Here is a 23442-nt window from a genome sequence, read left to right as displayed (position 1 = left end):
ACATAATTCTCGGTAGTTTGGCTCGCTTGGCACGCGGGCGGGGCGCGACTAGACTACTGTCTCGCGATCTAGTCGCACAATTTTCGCGCGCCGAGCGCATTTCTTTCGCACACACTACGCGCCCGGTTCGATTTTTTCTCGCTCCCGCCGATTTTCATATTAAAATTGAAATCTTATTTTATTGAGATAAGTTGGGCCGTATTGCAAGAAAATGGAGAATCCGATCGTTCCTCCAACTGATGTGATCCAAATCGCCCAGACAGCTGGATCCTTGTGAATTGCGACGAATGGAGTCTTACTCTTCTCAACATGCTTCTCTTCCAATGATTTCCCATCTTCAATTGCCTTCAGCTCTCCCTTTGAAACAAATTTGCTCTCCGATGGTTTGTCAGTGTAGAACACAGCAAACAAGACAATCAGGATTGCTGTAATAGTTCTTTGAGTATAATAAACTGAACTCCATCCTCCCACACTGCACATCTAAGCTGACAGAGGCATGGTTAACAGTGGAGCAATTTGGTAGTGAGCTGCCAGAATAGATACATATGTTCCATTTTCAGTGAGAGTTGACCAGTGACATGTCACCACGGAGACAACGATTCCAAGAATTGCAGTTGGAAGTCCTTGGAAGAAGCGAGCCGCCCAGAAGAACCAAAAGCCATATTGAGTAGCGATTGGCGTGAGGATCGTGGATAGGAATGAGAGGATCGAGCAGATCAGGATATTACTTAATAAGCATCGCGTTTATTACAACAACAATACAATATCAGTTGCAAAGTTTGGAAAATAAAGAACGCATAACTTATGAACAATTGCAGATTTATTTTTTTTTGCTTAACAAACATTTCAATAAGTTTTTTAAACAGTATAACCAAGCAAAGGTTCGTTTTTAATGTGTAGATTGTAACTGTATTCCTGAGCAGAAAAATTTTCATACACTCTCGACAGATCCTTAAACATTCTCTATGAATCAATGTCGCGCAAAATCAAAAGTTCAACAGAAATGTTGGAATTTAGTTTTTTTAAAACTCCGTTTTGAAACACTATTTTATTGTTTTTTTTACTGGATATGACTGCCAATATTCAAACTACTGAATGTAATTCAATCACCATGGAATAAATCATGCTGCATAATAAAGTAGTAAAATTATTACTCCTTATCACATTATGCACATCACTATTTCACAATCACATACGTCACGTGCAAAAAGTAGTCTGCTCGAGAGAGAGAGAGAGAGAGAGAGAACCTCATACATTTTCTCATCAGTTTCGAAAATAATCGTAACATTTTTGCATTAGGAGGGAATCGATTCTCATTTCCTTCTAGTTTTAGGTTGTATTACCGTCGGTTACTTATTTTTTCTTGCACATCAATTTGAATCATGGCTGGCATTGAGATTACTGTGATAGATTATTATCATTCAAAAATAAACAAGGATTCCAAAATGTGAGTTTTTGTTGTTAAAAAAGTTATTCACTAACACATTGCAAAGAAGTTCACCTTCGGTCTTTCAAAGTACAATGTACTATGTATTTAGAATAATTATATCCAGGCTCTGTAGAATTATTAAATCCAGGAAAAATTCAAATAAAGTTCAGACCTACATTTCATTACTCCACCATCAATATATAACGCATTTAATTAAATATTTAAACTTTTCAGGAGAAAGCGAATAATTTTGATATTTATTTACATATTTAATGCTACATATTATTCAACGCTGATTTTTGTATTCATATGATTTGAATTTTGTTTCAGGGAAATCAAAATAGGCGAACTCCCGAAAGTTCTCAACAAAACGTATTTGGGAAAATTGAATGCAACACCTTCCATGAACAACCCTGTTAAAGACACCCAAGGTGGAGAAAAGCAAATGGAATCCATGCTCGCTTATATCAAACAAAAAGGGTGGGCAGGCGAATCGAAACCCAATTTTGTTATGAATAGAAATGTGATAGGAGCAATTCCGTCATCGACCGGCGTAGAAAATTTTATCGTTTTCAAAACGAACGATGTTCAGGTTATAGTGAAAACTCCGAAAGAAAAAGGTCAGGAATCAGAAGGCAATCAAATGGAACCATGGAAATCACTCATTTATGGTGTAAACTTCGAACATCATTGCACCAAAACAGCAAATGAACCATTGCCTACCAATGATGCAGTTACGAAGGCAGTATTGAAGGCGCATGTTCCAAGAACACAAGAAGGTTCAAATAACTCGTCATATAGTATTCTCTACTCGGCACAGATTGACGGTATCGATGATAAACGTATATTTATATTCTTGCCAACACGATATTATTCATAAAATATTTACAGGTCAACACTACGAGATGAAGGTTCTCAATGGAGGGCTAACAAAGTATCATCTGGAAAATAGTTCCTGCTGGTTTTACTGGCAATCAGTGTTTGGAAATTGTAATACTCTGATTGTTGGTTCAAGAACTGGCAAACAGGACCAGGATCCAAAGACATTGACAAAGACAAGAGAAAGACAAAGAGAAGAATTGGATGATATATCATACGTTTCAAAATTTGTAAGTTTCAGTTTCAAAACGTGAGGGATGTATTTTATTCAAGATGCGTTTAAAAAATTCCGTTTCAACAAAAAGTGAAAATTTAAATGTGTACTACAATTTGTTTTTAAAAATTTACAAGAATACAGGGTTACCCGTAATTATGAAGGCCCGAGTCGCGCTCTCGGTCTTCTTAAACCTGACAATTTTTAACAACGGATAATGATAATCTCCGCGTGTAACATATTTAACTATGCTAAAAATTCTAAAAACTCACAACGCTTCTCGCAAGAGAGTCGAATAATTTTAATTCACCCTGTTGCAAGTTTTTGGTCTTTCTGTAGTTTCCAGGACATACTAGCAATTAAAGGAGGATTTTGAACGTATAGACTTAAAATGTGCTCAAATGAACGAATTTTGTAATGAAAATTCTCAAAAAAGTTTTCAAACATTAAAAAAAAATTTCGTAAAAAATTCACTTATTTTAGCACTATCCTCGAATTTTGGCCACTTTCATTGCATATTTTGGTAGTTTATCTCATTTAATTTCGTCGATTAAGGTACATTTAAAGCCGATAGGTGACCAAAACTCATCAAAGTTGGTTATCCATCGGCTTCAAATGTACATTAATCAACGAAATTAAATGAGATAAACTGCCAAAATATGGAATAATGATAATTCCAAAAAAGTCAACTTTGGGCAGATGTGACACGAAAAGTGACCAAAATTCGAAGATTTAGCTAAAATCAGTGTAAGTTTTTCAAAATTTTGAACTGACATACATTTTTTTTTAATTTTCGAGAAGTTTCATTACAAAATTCGTTCATTTGAGCGAATTTGGGTCTATACGTTGAAAATCGTCCGAACGGTTAGTCTTCCTTTAACTTGTTTTATACATTCAATACAGTCAATAATTTCAATACTTTAGAGTGCCGGGAAAAAGAGATCTTCCGAAAATAAGGACACAAATCATGGATCAAGCAAGAAATCGAAAAGCTCGTCATCTTCTAAGACACCAGAAGCTGATAATGACTCTTCGAAGACACCAGAAGCTGATAATGACTCTTCTAAGACACCAGAAGCTGATAATGACTCTTCTAAGACACCAGAAGCTGATAATGACTCTTCTAAGACACCAGAAGCTGATAATGACTCTTCTAAGACACCAGAAGCTGATAATGACTCTTCTAAGACACCAGAAGCTGATAATGACTCTTCTAAGACACTAGAAGCTGATAATGACAATCATCTTCGTGGCCTACCAGAGTTGTCGCTATACAGAGTGAGTTGTATTAGAGGGAGGGGATTCGATCATCAAAATGTTTGTAAAATCAATTTTTATAAACTTGAAACTGTTTCAAATTCCAAAATTTGCTATTTTTCGGGAAAAAACAAAACTAAAGCGAGATTACAGTGATCAAGTTAAAAAAAACACGTTGCAAAATGTTCTCGCGCACTCCGAAGGGAAACAACTGGAAACATGTAATTTTTCATTGCCTATCAGTTTCAGGTTCGGCATCTCAAACGAGAGGATATTCCTAAGTACAAAGACGTCAAGTGGAATATAGAAGACGGCAAAAAAAGAATACAAACGTTCTTAGAACAAGTTGAAACGGAGGCGACTGAAAATGGAAGCTGCTATTCGTGCACAATTGATTTTGAAAATAAAGAAGAAGCATGGAAAATCAAAAAAATTAAACGAAAAAGAATAAAGGGCAACACGTTTCTTGAAGAGTTCACGAAGCTTGTCCATGAAAGTATTCCATCTTAATTTTGTTTTTTTTTGTTGCTAAAACAACCAAAAAAAACCTTAATTATTATGAAAATTTAGATATTCAAAAAAACTGAAGTTCCTTCAATTTTTTAATATATTCTGCACCCAACTTGACTCTGTTAAATTTATTGAAAATGATCATTTTTCACGCCCCCATTTTATTCTGAATTCTCTTTTAATATTTTTTTAAACCGATTTTCTCTTTTTCGACCGAAATCCTAACGACTTCTCCCCATTTCTAGTCTATTATTGTTTTCCTCGCTTTTTTTGCCAGTTTTTCCCTTTTTTATTAGTAGCAAGGTTTTCTGGTACAGTACTCTTTGTTGTTCAAGATATTTCAGAAATTTCAGATTAGTGAACGTTTAATTTTCAAGGTGGAGTTGCGCCAGTGGGGATTTTGTAAAAATACACTTATAATAATCAAAAACGGCCGAATATAATAATAAAACTCTCCAAAAAATTTTCAGAATTTTCATAATTTCCGGTCAAAGTTTTGGCAAATTGCCAAAATTTTGAAAAATACAGTTTTTGAGGAAATTCGAAGCAATGTTGCATGTTCCGACCCCCTACAACATTTTAATACCAATAATTAAAACAAACTTACAGTAAAATGTAGGAAAAGAAAACTTTTGGGTCGACTTCCAAAATTATGAGTGGCAAAAACTGAGTATTTGTCACTTTTTGACAGTAAATAAACAATTTTCAAAATTTTTTTGATAAGTTTTATTATGATATTCGGCCATTTTGACATCATAGTAGTAGTTTTTAACACTTTTCCCACTGGCGCTAATCCACCTTCAACCAAAAGAGGAAACTTTTTCAAAACCAACGGGAAACGATTGTCAGTCATATTATGATAATAAAGTTGTTTTAGTCTTCCTTCAATTCAACAGATGAGCAAACATAGCTGTAATGTTCCAAGGGGTCACACACAGACACACGAGTTTTCTCAAATGATTCACTTGATTGAGTCTAAGTGCATTCTTTCCCTGTCTCCTGTAGCCATTTCTCACACAACTTACAACTTGATTGAACGCTGTGAAGGATGCCGATTCAAGTTGAAACTATAGGGTATTATCATCGAGATTCGGAATTGTGAGTTTTTTCGGAGTCTTAATTTTTTCTCAATTTAAAAGTAATATCATTTCGTGTTTTCTGCAAGCTCAACTTTGTCAGCTTATCCATTGATTGCGATCTAACATTTATTTTATTCTAGTGAAAATTTTTAAAAATGGATAAAGTAACAAAAGGCTTGTACTTTGATTAATTTTGAAGATTAAAAAGAAATTTAAAATATTTTATATATTTTTAAGGTTAACACAATTTTCAGAAACATCACTCCGAATCTCCTTCCTAAAGTTCTCAATGAGAACAAAAAGTATCTCGAGGACCCAACTCTGCCATTTCCTTATGTAGATGTTCAATTGAAAGTTCCTGATAATGGAGGCGGAGAAAAGCATATGGAATCCGTACTGAGCTATTTGAATCAAATGGGTTGGCCGAATAAGAAAAAACCGGATTTTGTAACAAACCGGCACACTATTACCACAATTGCAACGACTGGATTTTCATCCAAAGAGCAAGCTCAGCGACTTTTAATTTTTCGATACTCTGGCGTGATTTTCTTGTTGAAATCTAGTGAATTCGATGATCTGACACCTGATATTTTGAATTATGCCATCAAATTTGAACACTTCTTCAAGAAAACTTCGGATGAGGAGCCGGTCGGTGGTGATGGAACGGTCAGAAAGGCAGTTTTCAAAGCAACAATTCCACGTGGCAATGAGCACCCTTACAGTGTTTTGTATTCCGGGGAGATGGATGCCATTTATGATGAGGGTAAGGTTTTTTAGATTCTTTTTTTTTAGAAATAAATTGATTAAGAATCTTCAGAAAGTCGCGAGCACGTGGAGCTGAAAGTCTTTGTAAATGGACTAGACAATTACAAGTGGAAATTCAGAAGTTGCTGGATGTACTGGCAAGCCTTCTTCTCGAATGTTCCAACACTGGTTATTGGATCAAGAACGGGGAAGGAGTATCAGTCGATTTCAAAACATATTCCCGGATTCTCGTTGTACAAAGTAGGTTCCTTTTTTTTTAATTTTTGCAAACGTTCAATTTTAGGTTGAAAAACTGGAACGCGATTCGATTCCTTCAACGGCAGCAGCGAAACATGCTCAGCGAATGGGAGACCGCCCGTTCCCACCCAAGATCTGGTCAGTTGCCGCTGGAGAACGACATCTTCGTGTATTCCTGCAATTGGTCAAGGAAACAGCAATTTCTGATGGAGATTGCTTCGTTCTCTCGCGAAATGGTGAAAGATCCAGGTGGATAATCGAGAGGGATGAGGAATCGGTTGCGGAATTCAGAAAAGTAATTGTTAAGAGTATGCCAAAATAAATGTTGATTTCTAAAAAAAAGGAGGAAGTTTTTATCTGCATTTTTTGAAAAAGAAATACGGTCGCAAGTATTTTCTCAATTTTTGCATTTTTCAGATAATATGTAGCCAGTTGATTTTTAGTATTTCAGAAAGCACCGAGACCACGTTGTAATTGTATTTCAACAAGTTTTACTAGTCAATTGAGACATTTTTGACAGTTTGCCAAAGTTTCAGAAAAATAAATAATTTATGAAAAATCTTTTGATTGGTAATATAATAATTTTGGTCTAAATATTTCATATTTTTTAAAATAGTTGTTTTTCTTATTGGAAACATCTCAGATTGTTCCCAAATAGTTATAAGAATAACATTATATATTTTTAACTCATATCGTTACAGAAAAAATTTTGTTACTAGATAAATTTTAGTTTATTTTCAAACAAAAAATTTGTAAGAGGATTATTCTTCTTGTCCGTATTTTTTCCTCTTTTATCAATTTTATCGGTAAAAACACAATTATTTTTTATACCTAAATTTTTTTCTTCGCGAACATTCTCGCCTTGCTCACTCTTATTCGGATATTTCGTAATAACAACGTATCCTTAGCGTCTCTTAGCTGTCTGCGTCTCCGCTGTTCAGAACAGAGGTTGTTTCGAATTGTCAAGCAGTTGTTTTTCTTTCATTTTATGTTCGCGCACGTGCTCGCTGGCTGTCTTAAAATTCACGTTTTCTCGCGGACGAGAAAACTTGAGAAATGTGAGAAAATGGCCTAGAAAATCCTGGAAGAGGAGAATTCCTTGTCCACAGCCAAAATAGCGTGTGAAAAAAGAGACGCAGACGGCAAAACGGCTATTCTTTGCGTTTTTCACGTCCAGAGAAAAAAGTAGTATCTGCGTCTCTCACGCCCAATGGATAGCGAGAGTTGGCGCCAACGTGAATTCTCAATGAGGCGCTTTTGCTTCAAAATTATGCAAAAGGACAGCCAGCGACCACGTGTTCGCGTTACACTAATTGAATAAAGTGAGTCAAAAGTGTTGTTTTTTTTTTTACATTTTGGCTACAAAATTGAACGGTGAAATTACTTCTCGTTTTGCAGGCCTTTCGTTATGTCGGGGCAAAATGGGTCTATCAGGCTTGAGTTTCCGGAATTTGACGATTCCATAGATAGGATCGAATATGGTATCGAAATGATGTTAAATAGTGTTCCTGCGGTAAGTCACGGGCTTAAATAGTTACTACTGAAGTTTGAGAGGTTTGAATAACATATTCCAATTTTTTAAATTTCATATATTTTTTAGAAGTATTCATGACTTTTAAAGATTTTTTTTTCGATTCTATTAAAAATTTCCTAAACTCTCCTGAACTAGTTTTCAACTCCGTTTCAAAAATGTTAAGTTGAAAAATTTCTAATGATTTTTTTCAACTGAATTTTAACCTTAAAATTTTTTTTCTAAAGCATTTAATATTTGAAATAACCGAAAAACTTTCGTTGAAAATTAACATTTTAATTTCTTGAATTTTTTTTCCTGAAGACATCGAATTTTAATTTTGCGCCAACATTTTTTATCAAAGTTTGATGTACACCACAGAGCGCATAAAATGTCCAATTTTCCGGCAGTTTTTCCTTAAAAATTTGAATTTCACATGAAAATGTTTGGAAAATTTAAATTTGGGATTTTCCGCCTATGGGCTTGTAAGTTTAGAAGCCTTCAAAAACAGGAGAGATTTTTAGTTGAGAGACAAAACAAATTTTTCTCATTTTAGATTCTTCAACATCACAAAATCGATATCAAGAGTCGTCATGAGATGGAAATTGTTGAGGAACAAGACTGTGATTCCTTCTTTGAAGTGAACTATGACGTTGCCAGTGCTAAATTTGATCAAACTATAATAGATGCGATGAGGGCCTATTTATTCAGTTTGGTAAGTGATTAAATTCTAATTTTTTTTGCAAAGAAAACCTCCAAAAACTCAAGTTTTCAGAATGCAAATTGGCCACGGCCTTACATCGTTCTTCATGGTTCGGATTTTTGGGCAAAAACACTAGATTGCTATATAGAGGTCCCATTGGCAGCAATGTATTTTGGAAATATTCAAGGATACACGTATATCAGTCATTGGCAAATTTCATTTTCTGGCAAAAAAATATCGGCAGATGCGAATGAGCTTCTGAACAAGATAGTTGCCGAATTTGAATTCGATAGGGCTGATATGATAACTGTGACGTTTCAATGTTTGAAGAGGAAGAGAATCAACTATCAAACTATTGTGAGTAATCCTCTACAGTAACCCTACAGTACCCCTGCATTAATCTTGTCACCTATTTTAGATCCGAAAGGACACGATTCGTCGAATTATCGTCGATCCTCAAGTTGACATGAACAAGACACGTATACATTTCGAACTCAATTGCCCACCACTCATTAGACAAGGATCTGTAGATGATGATAAGGTACAACTTTTACTGCTACACAATTAATGATTCTATTTTTAGCCATCGACTCAAAAGCCTTTCTATAAACGTACAAATCGATACAGTTGCATTGGGACGAAGGAGTACGGTTCCCCACATGAGTCAGCCATCTCTGATAGTCCATTCTTCACAATTGAACTGCAAAAACAGGAATCGGATGGGAATTCGGTAAGTTGAATGTCATTTTTTGAATGTCAAAAAATCCATGTTACAAAATTGGACGAAACACTAGCTTTGCAGATTGACAAATGTCTTTTGAAAGTTAGAAAATTTTATTTTGTTGAAAGTTTAATTAAAGGGTATTTATGTAAAACTTGACCAATGGGGTCTAGGTAACTTTTAACCAAAAATCAGCAGAAGCTTGGACTACATGTTAGCATTAAGGGTTTGCTAAAATTTGATCTTACTGAAGTTTAACTTTTAGGGAGACTCGAATGATACGCTATATCGTGTACTTTCTCGTCTACGCTCTCGAACTGGAGTCCAAATCGAATTTGCAAATTTTCCAAAAGTCGATGTTCCGATAGGCAAGGTCTATCCATATTTAAGATATCCGACCAGCTCGAAATCATATGCATTCGAATGCTTCATATATAACGTGAGTGAATCGGCTAACAAATGAATCTAATCTTAACAAATGGCAAAGTAGCAATGCTTTCAGTGTTTCCCTTCAAAGATGAAAATAATAGACGCCCAATCAATTAATGAGAATGACGGAAGACAATTTGCAATCACATACCTAATTGAATGCCTATTGTCACGGGGAGCTATCGTCAAAGATCAAGTACTTACAGATGAAATATGCTGGGGGCAGTTCTTGGGTCTAATTACTCACTACTACCTGGAAAATGATAAGCTTTGTGAAGCTGCACTTGAAGATCTGATTTATTTAATTGATGGCAGAAAGCGGATTGGATCAATTTGGAAGGTGGGGTGTTTAGCTTAGGTCTCTTTTACCCATTCGGAGACCCACAAACCATTTTTCAGTGCTTTCATAAAATTTGCCAAAAACGTCTAGTAATGCAGCTGACGAATGGTATGTCAGAACAAGAGATCGAAGAAGGATATCAACGAGTCCGAAAAGTGATCTTCACACCGACAAGAGTGATTTATACTCCACCCGAGATGATTATGGGGAACCGAGTACTAAGAAACTTCGATAGAGATGGAACTCATGTGCTCAGAGTTACTTTTAGAGACGATAATAATAGAAAAATGCGAGCGAATGCAACTGGCGAACTACTTGACATTTGTGTCAAGAAATACTTGGAGCACGGAATTGTAGTGGCAAATCGGGATTTTGGGTTCTTAGGATGCTCGAGCTCACAAATGAGAGATAATGGTGCATACTTTATGGTTAAAAATACAGATAATCGACATAAAAACGCATGCAAAATGAATTCAAAGTTCAAACCGAACATTGATTCAGTTCGAAATCAATTGGGTAATTTTTTGCAAATCGAAAATATTCCGAAGTTGATGGCAAGATTAGGTCAATGCTTTACTCAGAGCAGGGTAAGTGTTGGAAGCTTTAATAGTTAAAGGGCCTATCACTTTCAGCTTACTGGTGTCAGCCTAGGACCAGACAACTATTGTTTGACACACGATCTATCGGGCGGAAGATCATCAAATGGAAGCGAGTACACATTTTCTGACGGAGTCGGAATGATGAGCTACGAGTTTGCTCAAGAAGTATCTCGATTGATGTCATTCGGAAGATCCGTTCCAAGCTGTTTTCAGGTAAGTGGTTTTGGCATGCACGCCTACAATAATTTAATGATTCTAGTTTCGATATCGTGGAATGAAGGGTGTTCTTGCCATTGACCCGCTTTTAGACAAAGAACGTAATTGGCAGGAGAAGCATGGAATCTCATTGTCCAAGAATATCAAGTGTGTGTTCCGTCCAAGTCAAATAAAATTCGAGGGCAAGCAAATTCTCGGAGACCAAGTGGAAATGGTAAAGTACTCGTCGCCGGTGCTGGTTGCTCTCAACAAACCATTAATAAACATTCTCGATCAAGTTTCCGAAATGCAGTCATTAGAATGTCATCGGAGAATAACGAGTAGGATCGAGGAATTGATGGATTTGCAGACACTTTCATTTGCCAAGCAGATGACGGATGAGGCATGTTTTAGGAACAAGCTGAAGGTATGTTGCCTGCCTACGTTAGCCTTCCAAGTACCTTCCAAGTAGATAATCTATTTCAGGAGTTTCCCCGTAGAATCGATATTGATTACTTGAGAACAATTTGGGGATTCACATTGTCCAATGAACCATTCTTCAGATCCCTTGTCAAGGCGTCAATCAAGTTTGCTATCAGTGAGTTTTTCAAGTTTTTGAAACAGAAGTTTCATGCATCATGTTAATTATGTTTTCAGCCAAACAACTGTTCAAAGAGCAAATCCAAATACCCAGCGAGCTTGGTCGATCGATGCTTGGCGTTGTCGACGAGACTGGGATTCTACAATACGGACAGGTCTTTGTTCAATACACGAAAAATCACAGGAACATACTCCCACCTCGAGATTCCAATCGGAAAGTTCTCGGTAGTGAGATTGTTACTGGAACCGTGCTGCTCACTAAAAACCCGGGCATAGTTCCCGGGGATGTTAGGATCTTTGAAGCCGTCGACATTCCAGAACTTCATCACTTGTGTGATGTAGTTGTATTCCCACAGCACGGTCCAAGGCCTCATCCAGATGAAATGGCAGGATCGGATTTGGATGGAGATGAGTATTCTGTCATTTGGGATCAGAAATTGCTACTCGAGAGGAATGAGGAGGCGTTTGACTTTGCGGTGGAGAAAAACTTACAGACATACGAGTGGGAAGACATTGTAATTTTTGATTTATTTGATGAGCATGACTAACTTCAAAATTTAATTCAGGACGACTTGATGCGAGATGTCTATGTCGAGTATCTCAAAAAAGATTTGGTAGGGTTGATCGCGAACAGCCATCTCCACAACTCTGATCAGTATGGATTGACTTCAAGAGTATGCATGAATTTGGCTAAGAAAAGCTGTCAGGCCGTTGATTTCTCAAAGTCTGGAAAACCCCCAGATGAGCTGCAAACAACATGGAAGACTGGTAAGTGGTGGTATAAAAAACAAGCTGTTTTTCGTCAAACTTATCTCTAAACTTTTAGATGACGCCACCGGTGAGATGATCCCACCGGAACGAGCCGAGAGAGTACCTGACTATCACGTGGGAAGCGATCATATGCCAAAGTATGTCAGTCCAAGACTATGTGGAAAACTGTTCCGAGAGTTTCAAGGAATTGATAATGCCATGAAGATCTCTGAAGAAAAGTCGGAGCAGTATAAGATTGAAGTTGACGAGAGTATTCGTGTCGATGGTTTTGAGGAGTATATGGAAGACGCAAAGAAGCAGCTGGCCAGTTACAATGGGCAGTTGAAGGTTAGTGGGTCTTGGAACGAAAAGGCTCGACTTCGGCAGCTTAGGATACTTAGCTGCTCCATATAGCAGCTGTGGATTACTGTAGTTTCAGTGAACACCAGTTCTAGGAAACAAATGATTCAGTAGGGTCTCTTCAAGCTATCTGGTTTTTTCTAGAGCTCTACTGTAGTCCTACAGTACCTTTCTTCAGATTTCGAGCTGGCAGAGGTACTGTTACAGGACTACTGTAGAAAATTGTTTACTACAATAATCCTACATTGGTGATTTCCTAGCATCTTGTAGGGTTACTACAGTAAGACGGGATAGACTAACTATAATAATTTTCAGTCCACAATGGATACATACGGTATCCAGTCTGAAGGTGAAATCATGTCAGGATGCATTATTGAAATGAGAAATCGAATTTCGGACTCGGATCAAGACGATATGTCATTCTACAACACTAATCGAATGATTGAGACGAAAATGACAGCTTTAGTGTCCAAATTTAGAACTATTTTCTTCCAGGTAAAAAAATCGGTCTAAGTATACACCTTTACTGTTTTTTTCCAGCAATTTGGCGGATTCCAAGAAGTTTGTACACTCTTGCCGGATGCTTACAATGAGAGCAACTTCTTTAATTTCCGTTGTGAGAATCCGAATGAGGAGATTAGAAAGAAAGCCGTGGCTTGGTATCGGGCTTGTTATGGTAAGTTATGGGATTGGGTTTAGGCTCAGGATTAGGTTTAGGCACAGTGATAGGTTTAGGCTCACGCTTAGGCTTAGGCTTTGGCTTTGGCGGGACATACACTTACTCAAACAATAACTGTATTTTTATAGAGTGCGCCAAATCCACTCGTGAACCTCGGAAGCTTTCATTCGCCTGGATTGCATATGATGTCATAGCCAAGATCAAAGAAACTAAAGTTTTGGAAAATGTAGAAATGAACATTGGCGGAGCAAATCCCATGTACACTTATCTAGAGCATCACAGAGCACGATACATAAATGATCACGTCGATGATTTCGAGAAATTCCGCAGGAATTTAGACAATTTAATCACCGGCAAGGAATCGAAAAAAGCAGTTTTCATTCTGCAAAGATACATTTACATGATACCTGGATTGGATTCGGTGATGTTTGTGCTGATGCGATGGGGAGAAGCATTGGAATTATTTGAAGGAAGATCAATGAGTATTTATCACTTTCTCCTCATGTTCATCATGTTTTCAACTGGACAGCTAGCATCGGCTGACGGGAATGCGGAACAATTCTTTGGGAAACTTGATGTGGAAGAGTATCGGAGAAGAAAGAAAAATGGAACTTTAGAGCCAGATATTCCGCTTACTAGGCATCAGCGGTCGGACATGGTAAGATCACAAAACTGAATTTGAATGAGAGTTCTACTTTGCAAGACTGGTTTAAAGTCGTAGATTCTATTAATTTATCAAACTCTGGCCGACCTACATATGTGTCCAGAAGATATTAATTTTTTAAAAACAAATTCTAAATCAAGACAGTTATATTTTCAGATGTTCAAGTTCTTCCAACTCATGGGAAGTCGAAAGTTCCGAACAATGCGGTCCATCTCCTTCCGCCCACTTGGTTTTTCGTCCGTCTTCATGAGTGGCGAGTGGATGGTATTCCATGAGCCGGCTCTAAAGACATACTATAATATTATGTTCAATCTACGATTCGAAGAGCTTCCAATATCAACTGATCCGACAACCACACATGAGACAAGACTCCGAGAGTGTGAGCCATTTGTGATTGAGTTACCAGGTATGTGGGCCTTCTGGATTTTTGTAGTCTCATCTGGACTTCTGTATAGGCCATCTGGTGTCCAGAGGCTGATCTAGGCCTCTATAGGCTCCCGAATGGATTACTTTCCCTTCCTGGACTTCTATGGGCTTCTGTGGGCCTATATGTATAGACTCCCCTGGGCTTCAGTAGGCTTCCTTGTCATCTATAGGCCCTTCGGTATTCTTAGGCCTCTTGAAATTCAAGAGGCTCCTCTTGACCCCCGGCCTTTTATAAGCTCTCTTCGACTTCTATAGGCCCTCTAGGCTTTTATACGCTTTTATAGCCCAGCTATCACTTTTATAAGCCCGTGGACTCCTACAAGACTTTCTAGAATAGGCCCCTGGATGTGTTTCTAGGCTTTTGTGGATTTTTTTTTCAGAAAAAGCAAATATGGATATGCTGATCAAAAAACTAACAGAAAAATCAAAAGTCTCTCAATTGAACTTGCGTCGGCAAGACAAAAACAAGAAGACGTCAAACTCTACAGGTTTGAAATTTAAAAATTCCTTATTCAATGAATTTTTTTTTCCAGTTCGCTACATTGTCTCTGCCTCGGGAACATTTGAATCAACTCAGCAGCTCAGAAAACTCGTAACCGTCACGAGTCCAATCAAAAATCACTGGGAAGGACAAGATTTGGCACAACAAATGGCTAATTTTTGTTATCTTAAAATTATGAAAGACGATCTTTGATTTTGCATTTTTGTTTTTTTTGTATGTAGAATAAAAGTTTACTGTACATATTAATCTGGAAATTGCACTCTGGTGGGCTACGTTTTGATAGTCATGTCACGAAATTTGAAATTTGGAATTTGGGTACGTGATCTGTGAGATTTCTCTTCCAATGCCAGTTCAAAGGTGTTTTATGAGCAATTCAACAGTTTGAATTCGTTAAATTTCCACGTGGTGTCAGTATGTCCCATGTCGGTTTGATCTACGAGAATTGCGGGAATTTGAAACAGACTTCTCCAACTGGTTTTGCATGATGCTCATGCCACACTTTTTTTGGAAAAAATTCCCGCATTTTTTGTAGATCAAACCGTTATTGGACAACCTAACACTCTTGGTTTGATTCCAGACAATTTCAACATAATGGTTCAAGTGACTCAAAAAATATGCCGGTCATGTGGAAATAGACTGTTTTCAGATTATTTCAGCTGTCAAAAAGTATGATTCATTTGAGCGCTAATACACACTTTAATTTCAAAATGTGTCCTATCAGTTACGCTCCTGTTCCAGCAAACGTGTCACCCAAAAAAAAAGTGGGTGACTAATCTGGTTCATGAGCACACCTAAAGTCACAAAGTTCTATGTACACACCCAAAACTATACCACTATTTCAAAATAGGTGACTAATTTTGAAATTCACCATTTTTTCTGGTTTCTTATCAGTGATTATTAATATAAAAGGTGTGCTAAGCAAAATTTGAGAGTTAGAAATTCTATCGGCTGCACATAGAATTGTACCAATGGAGTTAACTAAGATTCGAGTGAAAACTATCGGATACTATCATCGGGATAGTGAAATGTAAGTTTCTCGGCATTTGGCTCTAGCTTCTTGCCTAATTTTTGCCTAACAAATATTAACTTGGATCAGAAATTGGCTAAACTTGGGCAAAAGTTGGGCAAGACTTTGGCAAACCTTGGATTCAGGATGCACCAAAGTTAAACACAAGTTTCACCCAACTCTTGCCAAACTTCTACCCAAGTTTGAAAAGAAACAAGAAAAGTTTGGGCCAAAGTTTGGCAAGAATTGAGTGAAACTTGGGTTAAACTTTGGTGCAGCCTGAATCCAAGTTTTGCCAAAGTTTAGCCAACTTCTGTTTCAAGTTAATAAGCTAAAACAAAACAACTTTTAAGTGGTTAATTTCAGGAAAGCTACACCTGGTCGTCTACCCAAAAATCTTAACCTAGCATGCTTAACACCAATGCAAAACAAGGAAAAATTTCCAAATATGAACATCGAGGTTTTAGATTCTGGAAAAGGAGAATTGATGATGGAGTCTCTACTGGACTATATCAGTCAAACAAGTTGCCTACAAGACGAACAACCTGGTTTTGTAACGAATAAGCAACTATTAGTTGCGCTTACTAGAACTGGATCACTTGCTATTCATCTTTTTAGATGGAATGGAACAACTTATCTGCTGAAGTTTAATGAGGATGAATCTGTTAACCAAAACTTTGGAGCAGCTTTTGAGCATCATTGCACTAAAACTGATGATCCAATAAACGAAAATGAACCGGTGAGAAAAGCAGTGATGATAGCGGAGATTCCACGTGGAAAGGGGGTTCACAGTGTGTTGTATTCCGGACAAATTGACGCGGTAGACAATGAAGGTAAATTATTAGCTTACTTTAGTTCTAGTTTTGAATATATTGAATAATACTTGTTTTCAGTCAATCGTATGCATTATGAGCTGAAAGTACTAAGTGGAGGATTAACTGAGCACTTCTGGAAAACGAAAAGCTGTATGTTTTACTGGCAAGCTGTTTTTGGAAAAGCTGACGTTTTGATTATTGGCTCCAGAACTGGAAAATGTCCAAATGACCCCAAAACCACATGGCCTAAAGAATGGCCTCCATTCTCCGTTTATCAGGTGATTTTGCATATGGAAAATTGATTTTTGGAGCGAACTACGTAGCTTGGAATATATGGTGACCACTTTCAAGTACTCAGTATGAAAATGGTGTAGACACCTGAAAGGTGGAGTAGAGTCAATTTTGTGTAAATGACAGAAACTAGATCCCAACGACCGAATATAACTGTTTAATAATTTTAAAAAAATTTCTGAATTTTTTATGATTTTTCTCATTTTTCAAAAATCAAAGAAACGTCCGAGTTAAATTTGAATTCCCCCGATTAAATTTTTCTGTTTTCTTGCTTTTTTTCTTCTGTATGTATTTAATTTAAAACTCTGTTCGTTATTTTTAGATACTTTTCTTTAAATTTAACATGATAACCTGAAAGAACTTGGCGGAAATTTCAAAGTTGGCTTAAACATCGACTATTTAATAGATATATATTTTTTTTTTCGGAAAATTGTTTGAAAGTTTGACAAACATAGTTGTAAATCAAATACAGAAAGAAACAGCAAGAAAAACCAAAAAATTTAGCCAAAAAAACGCAAAAATATAAAAAATGATGTCACTTATTTGAAAAAAAAATTTAATTCGGTTATAATCTACAGTTATAATCGGTTTTTAGGGTCTATTTTCTGTCATTTGAAGCAAAATTTGTATTGGCTCTACTCCACCTTCAAAACCTAATTTCAAAATCGGTCATACAGTATTAATTGATGAGCTATAATTTAAAATAATTTCAACTTTTTCAGGTTGAAACACTCGAACAGAATCAAATTCCAGAAAGTGCCGCCGAGGAATGTTTGAAGAAAGTACTAATGGACCCAGCACCTGAATGGAAACCATTGGAAGGAGAAGAAAGTGTTTGTTATTTCCTGGATTTGGTTGAGGAATATGTTAAGAACAATGGTGACTGCTACGTTTTCACCAGATCCGATGAAAACCCTGACTGGATTGTGAAAGAAGATGAGGAATCTGTCGCAGAGTTCCGTGACGTCGTCCGTCACTATTTGGCCAGTTAATCTTATATTTCCCGGTTTTTATTTTTTAGTTTCAGTTCTGGGGAATTTGGTCTAAAAAACTATTTTTTTTAATTTATAGATTTAGCAGGTAAAAAAACATAAATTGTCTAATATCCCGCCGCGATCGTACCGCAACCCACCACAAATCAAAGAAATCAATATATTGCTCGTTACCTGTCAGATCTTTTAATTTTAGAGTTAGTTTTTTTTAACCAAAACCCCTGGGACTTAAACTTTTCCTTGAAAACTTTTATTCCAAAAATATTTTTTGTTTACATTTCATTTCAATTTGTTCCGAAATAAAGAATATACAGAGGCAGAATCGACTTTTCTTAAATTAAAATTACCTTCTTACAAGACAATTGGCTTAATATGCACGTGTATACATAAGTCCTCGTGCTGATCCACATCCAAGCTTTGCGGGATGCTCACGTTTTTTTTTTGGAGCGGACGGCAAGTTCGGGGTTCCGCAGCTTGGTGTGTGCACAACGTAGTGCGAAATGGTAGTTATTCGGAAGCAACCGACACGTGCGGGAACCCGCGCAGCACTGTACATTTGAATGCACGTGAGTGACGCTGTGAGGCCGGCGCGGCGACCTTGTGGGAGCCATAGTGTTCAGTAATAAATCCGGACGTAGTCTATGATGTGAATATGTAGTATTTATGTAGAGTTGTAGAATATGGTAAACGTCAAGATTATTGTGATTATATATGTGAACTTAGAGAAGCTACAGCCATGTGGCTCTCCTCAACCTACTATGACTCCTTCTCTTAGAGGTCCCGCCGCAAGGAGAGACATAGACAAAGAGACGCTCAGTGGCTGGGACTTTTAATTGTCAAGAGCAAAAACTGAACTGAGCACATGAGTATCTGAATTCAAATTTGAAAGAAAACCATTTTTAAAAACCCCTGAGATAATGTGAAATATCTATTTAATGTAGACTTTTTTGAAATCAATATATTTTTGCTTGAAGTTGTGAAATTGCTCTCGGTTTATCGAGTGCCCCCTCTCAATCATTGCCATCTGCCGACATCAGTTGGTGTGGAGAGCACGTGGGGACACATTCTATGAGATTTCATCGGCAGGCTGGGACACCCGTCTTCTTGGTTCTCTTGTTTTTGTGAGTTCTTTTTGCTATAATTATACTTCTTTAAAGTAGCAATGTGCATGTATAGAACCGTCAAAAAATCTAATTAATTTAAAAACTATTAAGATTTGCCAGTTCCTGCCTTATCTAGCAATTATTTCAACCGGTGAAAGTCTTCGATTTCTACTAATATCTGCAAGTTCAGTCGCTTGCTTTTCCATCAACCGATGTGACAATGGATTGTATTAGAGTTACCACAATTGGTTACTATCATCGGGATGGAGATATGTAAGTAACTATTAATTACTTCGTAAAATACTCTTTGTAAAATGCTGAAATAACCAAATATCATTAAAAATAAAATCAAAAACTGTGGGAATTGTTTTATTTCGTGGCAGAAAATGTGCAAAAAATGTGCTAAGATTGTGCTAAAATTCTGCAAAAATTGTGCAAAAAATGTGCAAAAAATGTGCAAAAAAGTGTGCGAAAAATTGTGCAAAAAAATGTGCGAAAAATGTGAAAAAATGTGTAAAAAAAGTGCAAAAATTGTGCAAAAAAAGTGCGAAAAATGTTCAAAAAAAGTGTAAAAAATGTGCAAAAAATGTGCGAAAAATTTGTAAAAAATGTGCAAAAAATGTTCAAAAAAAGTGTTAAAAATGTGCAAAAAATGTGCGAAAAATTTGTAAAAAATGTGCAAAAAATGTGCAAAAAATGTGCAAAAAATGTGCAAAAAATGTGTAAAAATTGTGTAAAAAATGTGCAAAAAATGTGCGAAAAATTTGTAAAAAATGTGCAAAAAAAGTGTAAAAATTGTGTAAAAAATGTGCAAAAATTGTGTAAAAAATGTGCAAAAATTGTGCAAAACATGTGCAAAAAATGTGCAAAAAAATGTGCGAAAAATGTGCAAAAAATGTGTAAAAAATGTGCAAAAATTGTGCAAAAAATGTGCAAAAAAATGTGCGAAAAATGTTCAAAAAATGTGTAAAAAATGTGCAAAAAATGTGCAAAAAATGTGTAAAAATTGTGTAAAAAATGTGTAAAAATTGTGTAAAAAATTTGTAAAAAATGTGTAAAAAATGTGCAAAAAATGTGCAAAAAATGTGTAAAAATTGTGTAAAAATTGTGCAAAAAATGTGTAAAAAATGTGGCCCACACCTCTGTAGTACCTTTAATAAATGGCACATAATATTTTTTTTTCAGGCGGGTCACTCCAGGTCTTCTCCCCAAAATCCTTAACCGAGAGTGCCTGAAACCATTAAGAGAAGACTTTTTCAATTTAAACATTGAGGTGCCGGATTCTGGACAAGGAGAAAATAATATGGTGTCTTTTCTGGACTATATCAGTCAAACAAAATGTCTGGAAGATGCACAGCCGGATTTTGTAACCAATAAGCAGATTCTCACCGCACTTACCGGTAACAAACCATTCACAATTCACGCAATTCATTTGAAAGGAACAATTTTCTCGTTTAAGTCGGGCGAAGTGCGATATCAAGATACGAAGAATTTTGGAGGAGCTTTTGAGCATTTTTGTACAAGAACTCGAAATGATGAGCAATTGGAGACAGATGATACGGTTAGAAAAGCGGTGTTCAAAGCGGAGATTCCACGTGGAAACACGCAATTTTACCGTGTGCTGTATTCTGGTCAAATTGATGCAATTGATAATGAAGGTGAGTTGATTTGGCGCTCACAGGGGGCCCTGGGCAGCAAACGATTTTTCTGGCGAATCGGCAAATTGCCGGAATTGAAAACGACCGGCAAATCGGCAAATCGGCAATTGTGCAGGAATTGAAAATTTTCGACAAATAGGCAAACCAGCGAATAGCCAATTTGCCGAGTTTGTCGGAAAAACGGCAATTGCCAAATATTTTCGGTAACTGTGGTTTTGCACTTTTTTTTGGAAATTTCAAAATCACAACTTTAATCGAAATTTCCGACGTATCGACAAACCGGCAATTGTGCCGGAATTGAAAATTTCCGGAAAATCGGCAAATCGACAAATCGTCAAATTGCCGACTTGGCAAGTTTAGCGGAAAAACGGCAATTGCCAAAAATTTTCGGCAAATTGTTTCGTACATTTTTGGAAATTTGAGAATTTCAACATTAATCGAAATTTTCGACAAATCGACAAACCGGCAAATGGTCGAAATTGAAACTTTCCGGCAAATCGGCAAACCGACAAACTGTCGGAATTGAAAATTTTCGGTAAATGGGCAAATCGGCAAACAAGCAAATTGTCTTGTCAAGTTTGCCGGAAAAACGGCAACTAGCGAAAATTTTGGAATTTCAGAATTTTAATTTTAATCGGCAAAATTGTACGCATCTTTTGAATGTTTCAACATCGGCAATGTGCCGAATATCACAATTTTTGGAAAATCTGCAATTTGCCGATTTGTCGAATTTGTCGACAAAAAAACTTGCCTATACTTCGTTAATACTTCAAAGAAACATCAGTAAAAATTACTGAAAAACTAGTAGAATTTCCAAAAATTTCAAATTTACTTCGTTTTCCAATAATTCCATCTGACATATTTCAGTTGACCGGAAGCATTATGAGCTAAAAATTATGAGTCAAGGACTGAACGAGTACTTCTGGAAGGAGAAGAGCTGTAAGTTCTACTGGCAATCTGTATTTGGAAATGCCCCAGTATTGATTATTGGCTCCCGATCTGGACAATATTCAACCCAGACAACAAATAATTACCCTCCATACTCTTTATACAAGGTAAGACATAGTATGATATTGTCTAAAAATGAATTTCAAATTGAATTTATTTTTGCAGGTTGAAGAGCTCAAACGAGACAGAATTCCGTCTATGGCTGCCAGGTGTAGGAAAATTCCAGGTCGATTTGGTCCAGCACCACCATGGAAAATTTCGGAAGGAGAAGATAATGCGCTTTATTTTCTTGATTTGGTTAAAGATAATGTTATTAATGATGGAGACTGTTTTTCTTTCACGAGAACCGATGAAAACCCTGATTGGGATGTCAAAAGAGACGAGGAATCTGCTGCTCAATTTCGAGATGTTGTTCTGCAATATTTAGATCGTTGATCTTATTTCATGTTTTGTGTACGGGAACGTGTATTGTTTTAAAATTTTATTTTGACCATAATTTTTTTGAATAAAGCACGAAAACCCAGAAGAACCATTGTCATATCTATAATCGGCAACTTGCCGAAGTTGAATATTTTCGGCAAATCGGCAAACCAGCAAATTGTCGGAATTGAAAATTTCCGGCGAATCAGCAATTTGTCGGATTTGTAAATTTCCGGCAAATCGGCAAACCGGCAAACTGTCGGAATTGAACATTTCCGGCAAATTAGCTAACGGGCAAATTGTTGGAATTGAACATTTCCGGTGAACCGGCAAACCGGCAAATTGCGGGAATTGAAAATTTCAAGAAATTAGCTAACCGGCAAACTGCCGGAATTGAAGATTTTCGCCAAGCCGGCAAATTTTCGGAATTGAAAATTTCCGGCAAAGCGGCAAATCGACAATTTGTCGGAATTGAAAATATCCGGCAAATCGGCAAACCGGCAAATTTTCGGAATTGAACATTTGCGGCAAATCGGCAAAACCGGCAAACTGTCGGAATTAAAAATTTCCGGCAAATAGACAAACCGGCAAATTGTCGGAATTAAAAATTTCCGGCAAATCGGAAAATTGGGAATTTGTCGGAATTCAAAAATTTCGGCAAATCGGCAAACCGGCAAATTGTCGAAATTGAAAATTTCCGGCACACCGGTGAACCGGCAAACTCTCGGAATTGAAAATTTCCGGCAAATTGTCGGAATTAGAAATTTCCGGCAAATCGGCAAACCGGCAAATTGTCGAAATTGAAAATTTCTGGCGAATCGGGAAATTGTCGTAATTGAAAATTTTCGACAAATCAGCAAATTGTCGGAATTGTAAATTTCCGGCAAATCGGCAAACCGGCAAACTGTCGGAATTGACCATTTCCGGCAAATTAGCTAACCGGCAAATTGTCGGAATTGGAAATTTGCGGCAAATCGGAAAATCTGTACATTGTCGGAATTAAAAATTTGCCGCAAATCGGAAAATCGGGAATTTGTCGGAATTCAAAAATTTCGGCAAACCGGCAAATTGTCTGAATTGTAAATTTCCGGCAAATCGGCAAACCGGCAAACTGTCGGAATTGACCATTTCCGGCAAATTAGCTAACCGGCAAATTGTTGGAATTGAAAATTTTCGGCAAATAGACAAACCGGCAAATCGTTGAATTGAAAATCTCCGGCAAATCGGCAAACTGTCGGAATTGAAAATTTGCCGAACAGCGATTATCACCCAGCCCAGGCTGGAACACAATTATATTAAGTCAACTAATGTCTAAAATTATGGAACTTTATTATGTGCTTTCAAAGTGTATTGAAAAATGA

The 23442-nt window shown here is 36.8% G+C and overlaps 5 protein-coding genes and 1 pseudogene across 6 annotated transcripts; 5 read left to right on the top strand and 1 right to left on the bottom strand.

Annotated features, from left to right (window-relative positions):
• Positions 1 to 159: 159 nt before the first annotated feature.
• Positions 160 to 739, bottom strand: M01G12.8 (annotated as a pseudogene). Its single transcript has one exon. A coding segment is annotated over exon 1 (580 nt).
• A 511-nt stretch (positions 740 to 1250) lies between these two features.
• On the top strand, positions 1251 to 5168 carry M01G12.9 (Decapping nuclease). The gene is made up of 5 exons (NM_060658.4): positions 1251 to 1447; positions 1760 to 2271; positions 2321 to 2538; positions 3447 to 3800; positions 4029 to 5168. The coding sequence occupies exons 1-5, from the start codon at positions 1383 to 1385 to the stop codon at positions 4287 to 4289; spliced, it is 1410 nt and encodes a 469-aa protein (NP_493059.2). The 5' UTR covers positions 1251 to 1382; the 3' UTR covers positions 4290 to 5168.
• An 84-nt stretch (positions 5169 to 5252) lies between these two features.
• Positions 5253 to 6712, top strand: M01G12.14 (Decapping nuclease). The gene is made up of 4 exons (NM_001377654.1): positions 5253 to 5387; positions 5623 to 6131; positions 6186 to 6373; positions 6417 to 6712. Exons 1-4 carry the CDS (start codon positions 5338 to 5340, stop codon positions 6690 to 6692), a joined length of 1023 nt encoding a protein of 340 aa, NP_001364602.1. The 5' UTR covers positions 5253 to 5337; the 3' UTR covers positions 6693 to 6712.
• A 931-nt stretch (positions 6713 to 7643) lies between these two features.
• On the top strand, positions 7644 to 15085 carry rrf-2 (RNA-directed RNA polymerase). Its single transcript, NM_060656.5, has 21 exons — positions 7644 to 7692; positions 7769 to 7883; positions 8437 to 8595; positions 8656 to 8940; positions 9002 to 9124; positions 9167 to 9313; positions 9570 to 9743; positions 9807 to 10073; positions 10133 to 10660; positions 10706 to 10885; positions 10932 to 11294; positions 11354 to 11465; positions 11525 to 11982; positions 12034 to 12235; positions 12294 to 12565; positions 12893 to 13072; positions 13118 to 13253; positions 13385 to 13914; positions 14077 to 14326; positions 14727 to 14834; positions 14880 to 15085. The coding sequence occupies exons 2-21, from the start codon at positions 7779 to 7781 to the stop codon at positions 15038 to 15040; spliced, it is 4740 nt and encodes a 1579-aa protein (NP_493057.1). The 5' UTR covers positions 7644 to 7692; positions 7769 to 7778; the 3' UTR covers positions 15041 to 15085.
• Positions 15086 to 15768: 683 nt separating this feature from the next.
• On the top strand, positions 15769 to 18274 carry Y47H10A.5 (Decapping nuclease). Its single transcript, NM_060655.5, has 4 exons — positions 15769 to 15875; positions 16221 to 16687; positions 16748 to 16947; positions 17683 to 18274. The coding sequence occupies exons 1-4, from the start codon at positions 15817 to 15819 to the stop codon at positions 17950 to 17952; spliced, it is 996 nt and encodes a 331-aa protein (NP_493056.1). The 5' UTR covers positions 15769 to 15816; the 3' UTR covers positions 17953 to 18274.
• Positions 18275 to 19029: 755 nt separating this feature from the next.
• Y47H10A.4 (Decapping nuclease) lies at positions 19030 to 22185 on the top strand. Its single transcript, NM_060654.7, has 5 exons — positions 19030 to 19073; positions 19167 to 19328; positions 20241 to 20713; positions 21581 to 21768; positions 21827 to 22185. Exons 2-5 carry the CDS (start codon positions 19276 to 19278, stop codon positions 22094 to 22096), a joined length of 984 nt encoding a protein of 327 aa, NP_493055.1. The 5' UTR covers positions 19030 to 19073; positions 19167 to 19275; the 3' UTR covers positions 22097 to 22185.
• The last annotated feature ends 1257 nt before the right edge of the window (positions 22186 to 23442 follow it).

Source organism: Caenorhabditis elegans, chromosome I (genome assembly GCF_000002985.6).
Source record: "Caenorhabditis elegans chromosome I".
NCBI lineage: Eukaryota > Metazoa > Nematoda > Chromadorea > Rhabditida > Rhabditidae > Caenorhabditis > Caenorhabditis elegans.
The sequence above is the reverse complement of the archived record's forward strand: the minus strand, read 5'-3'. Positions and strand labels throughout refer to the sequence as shown.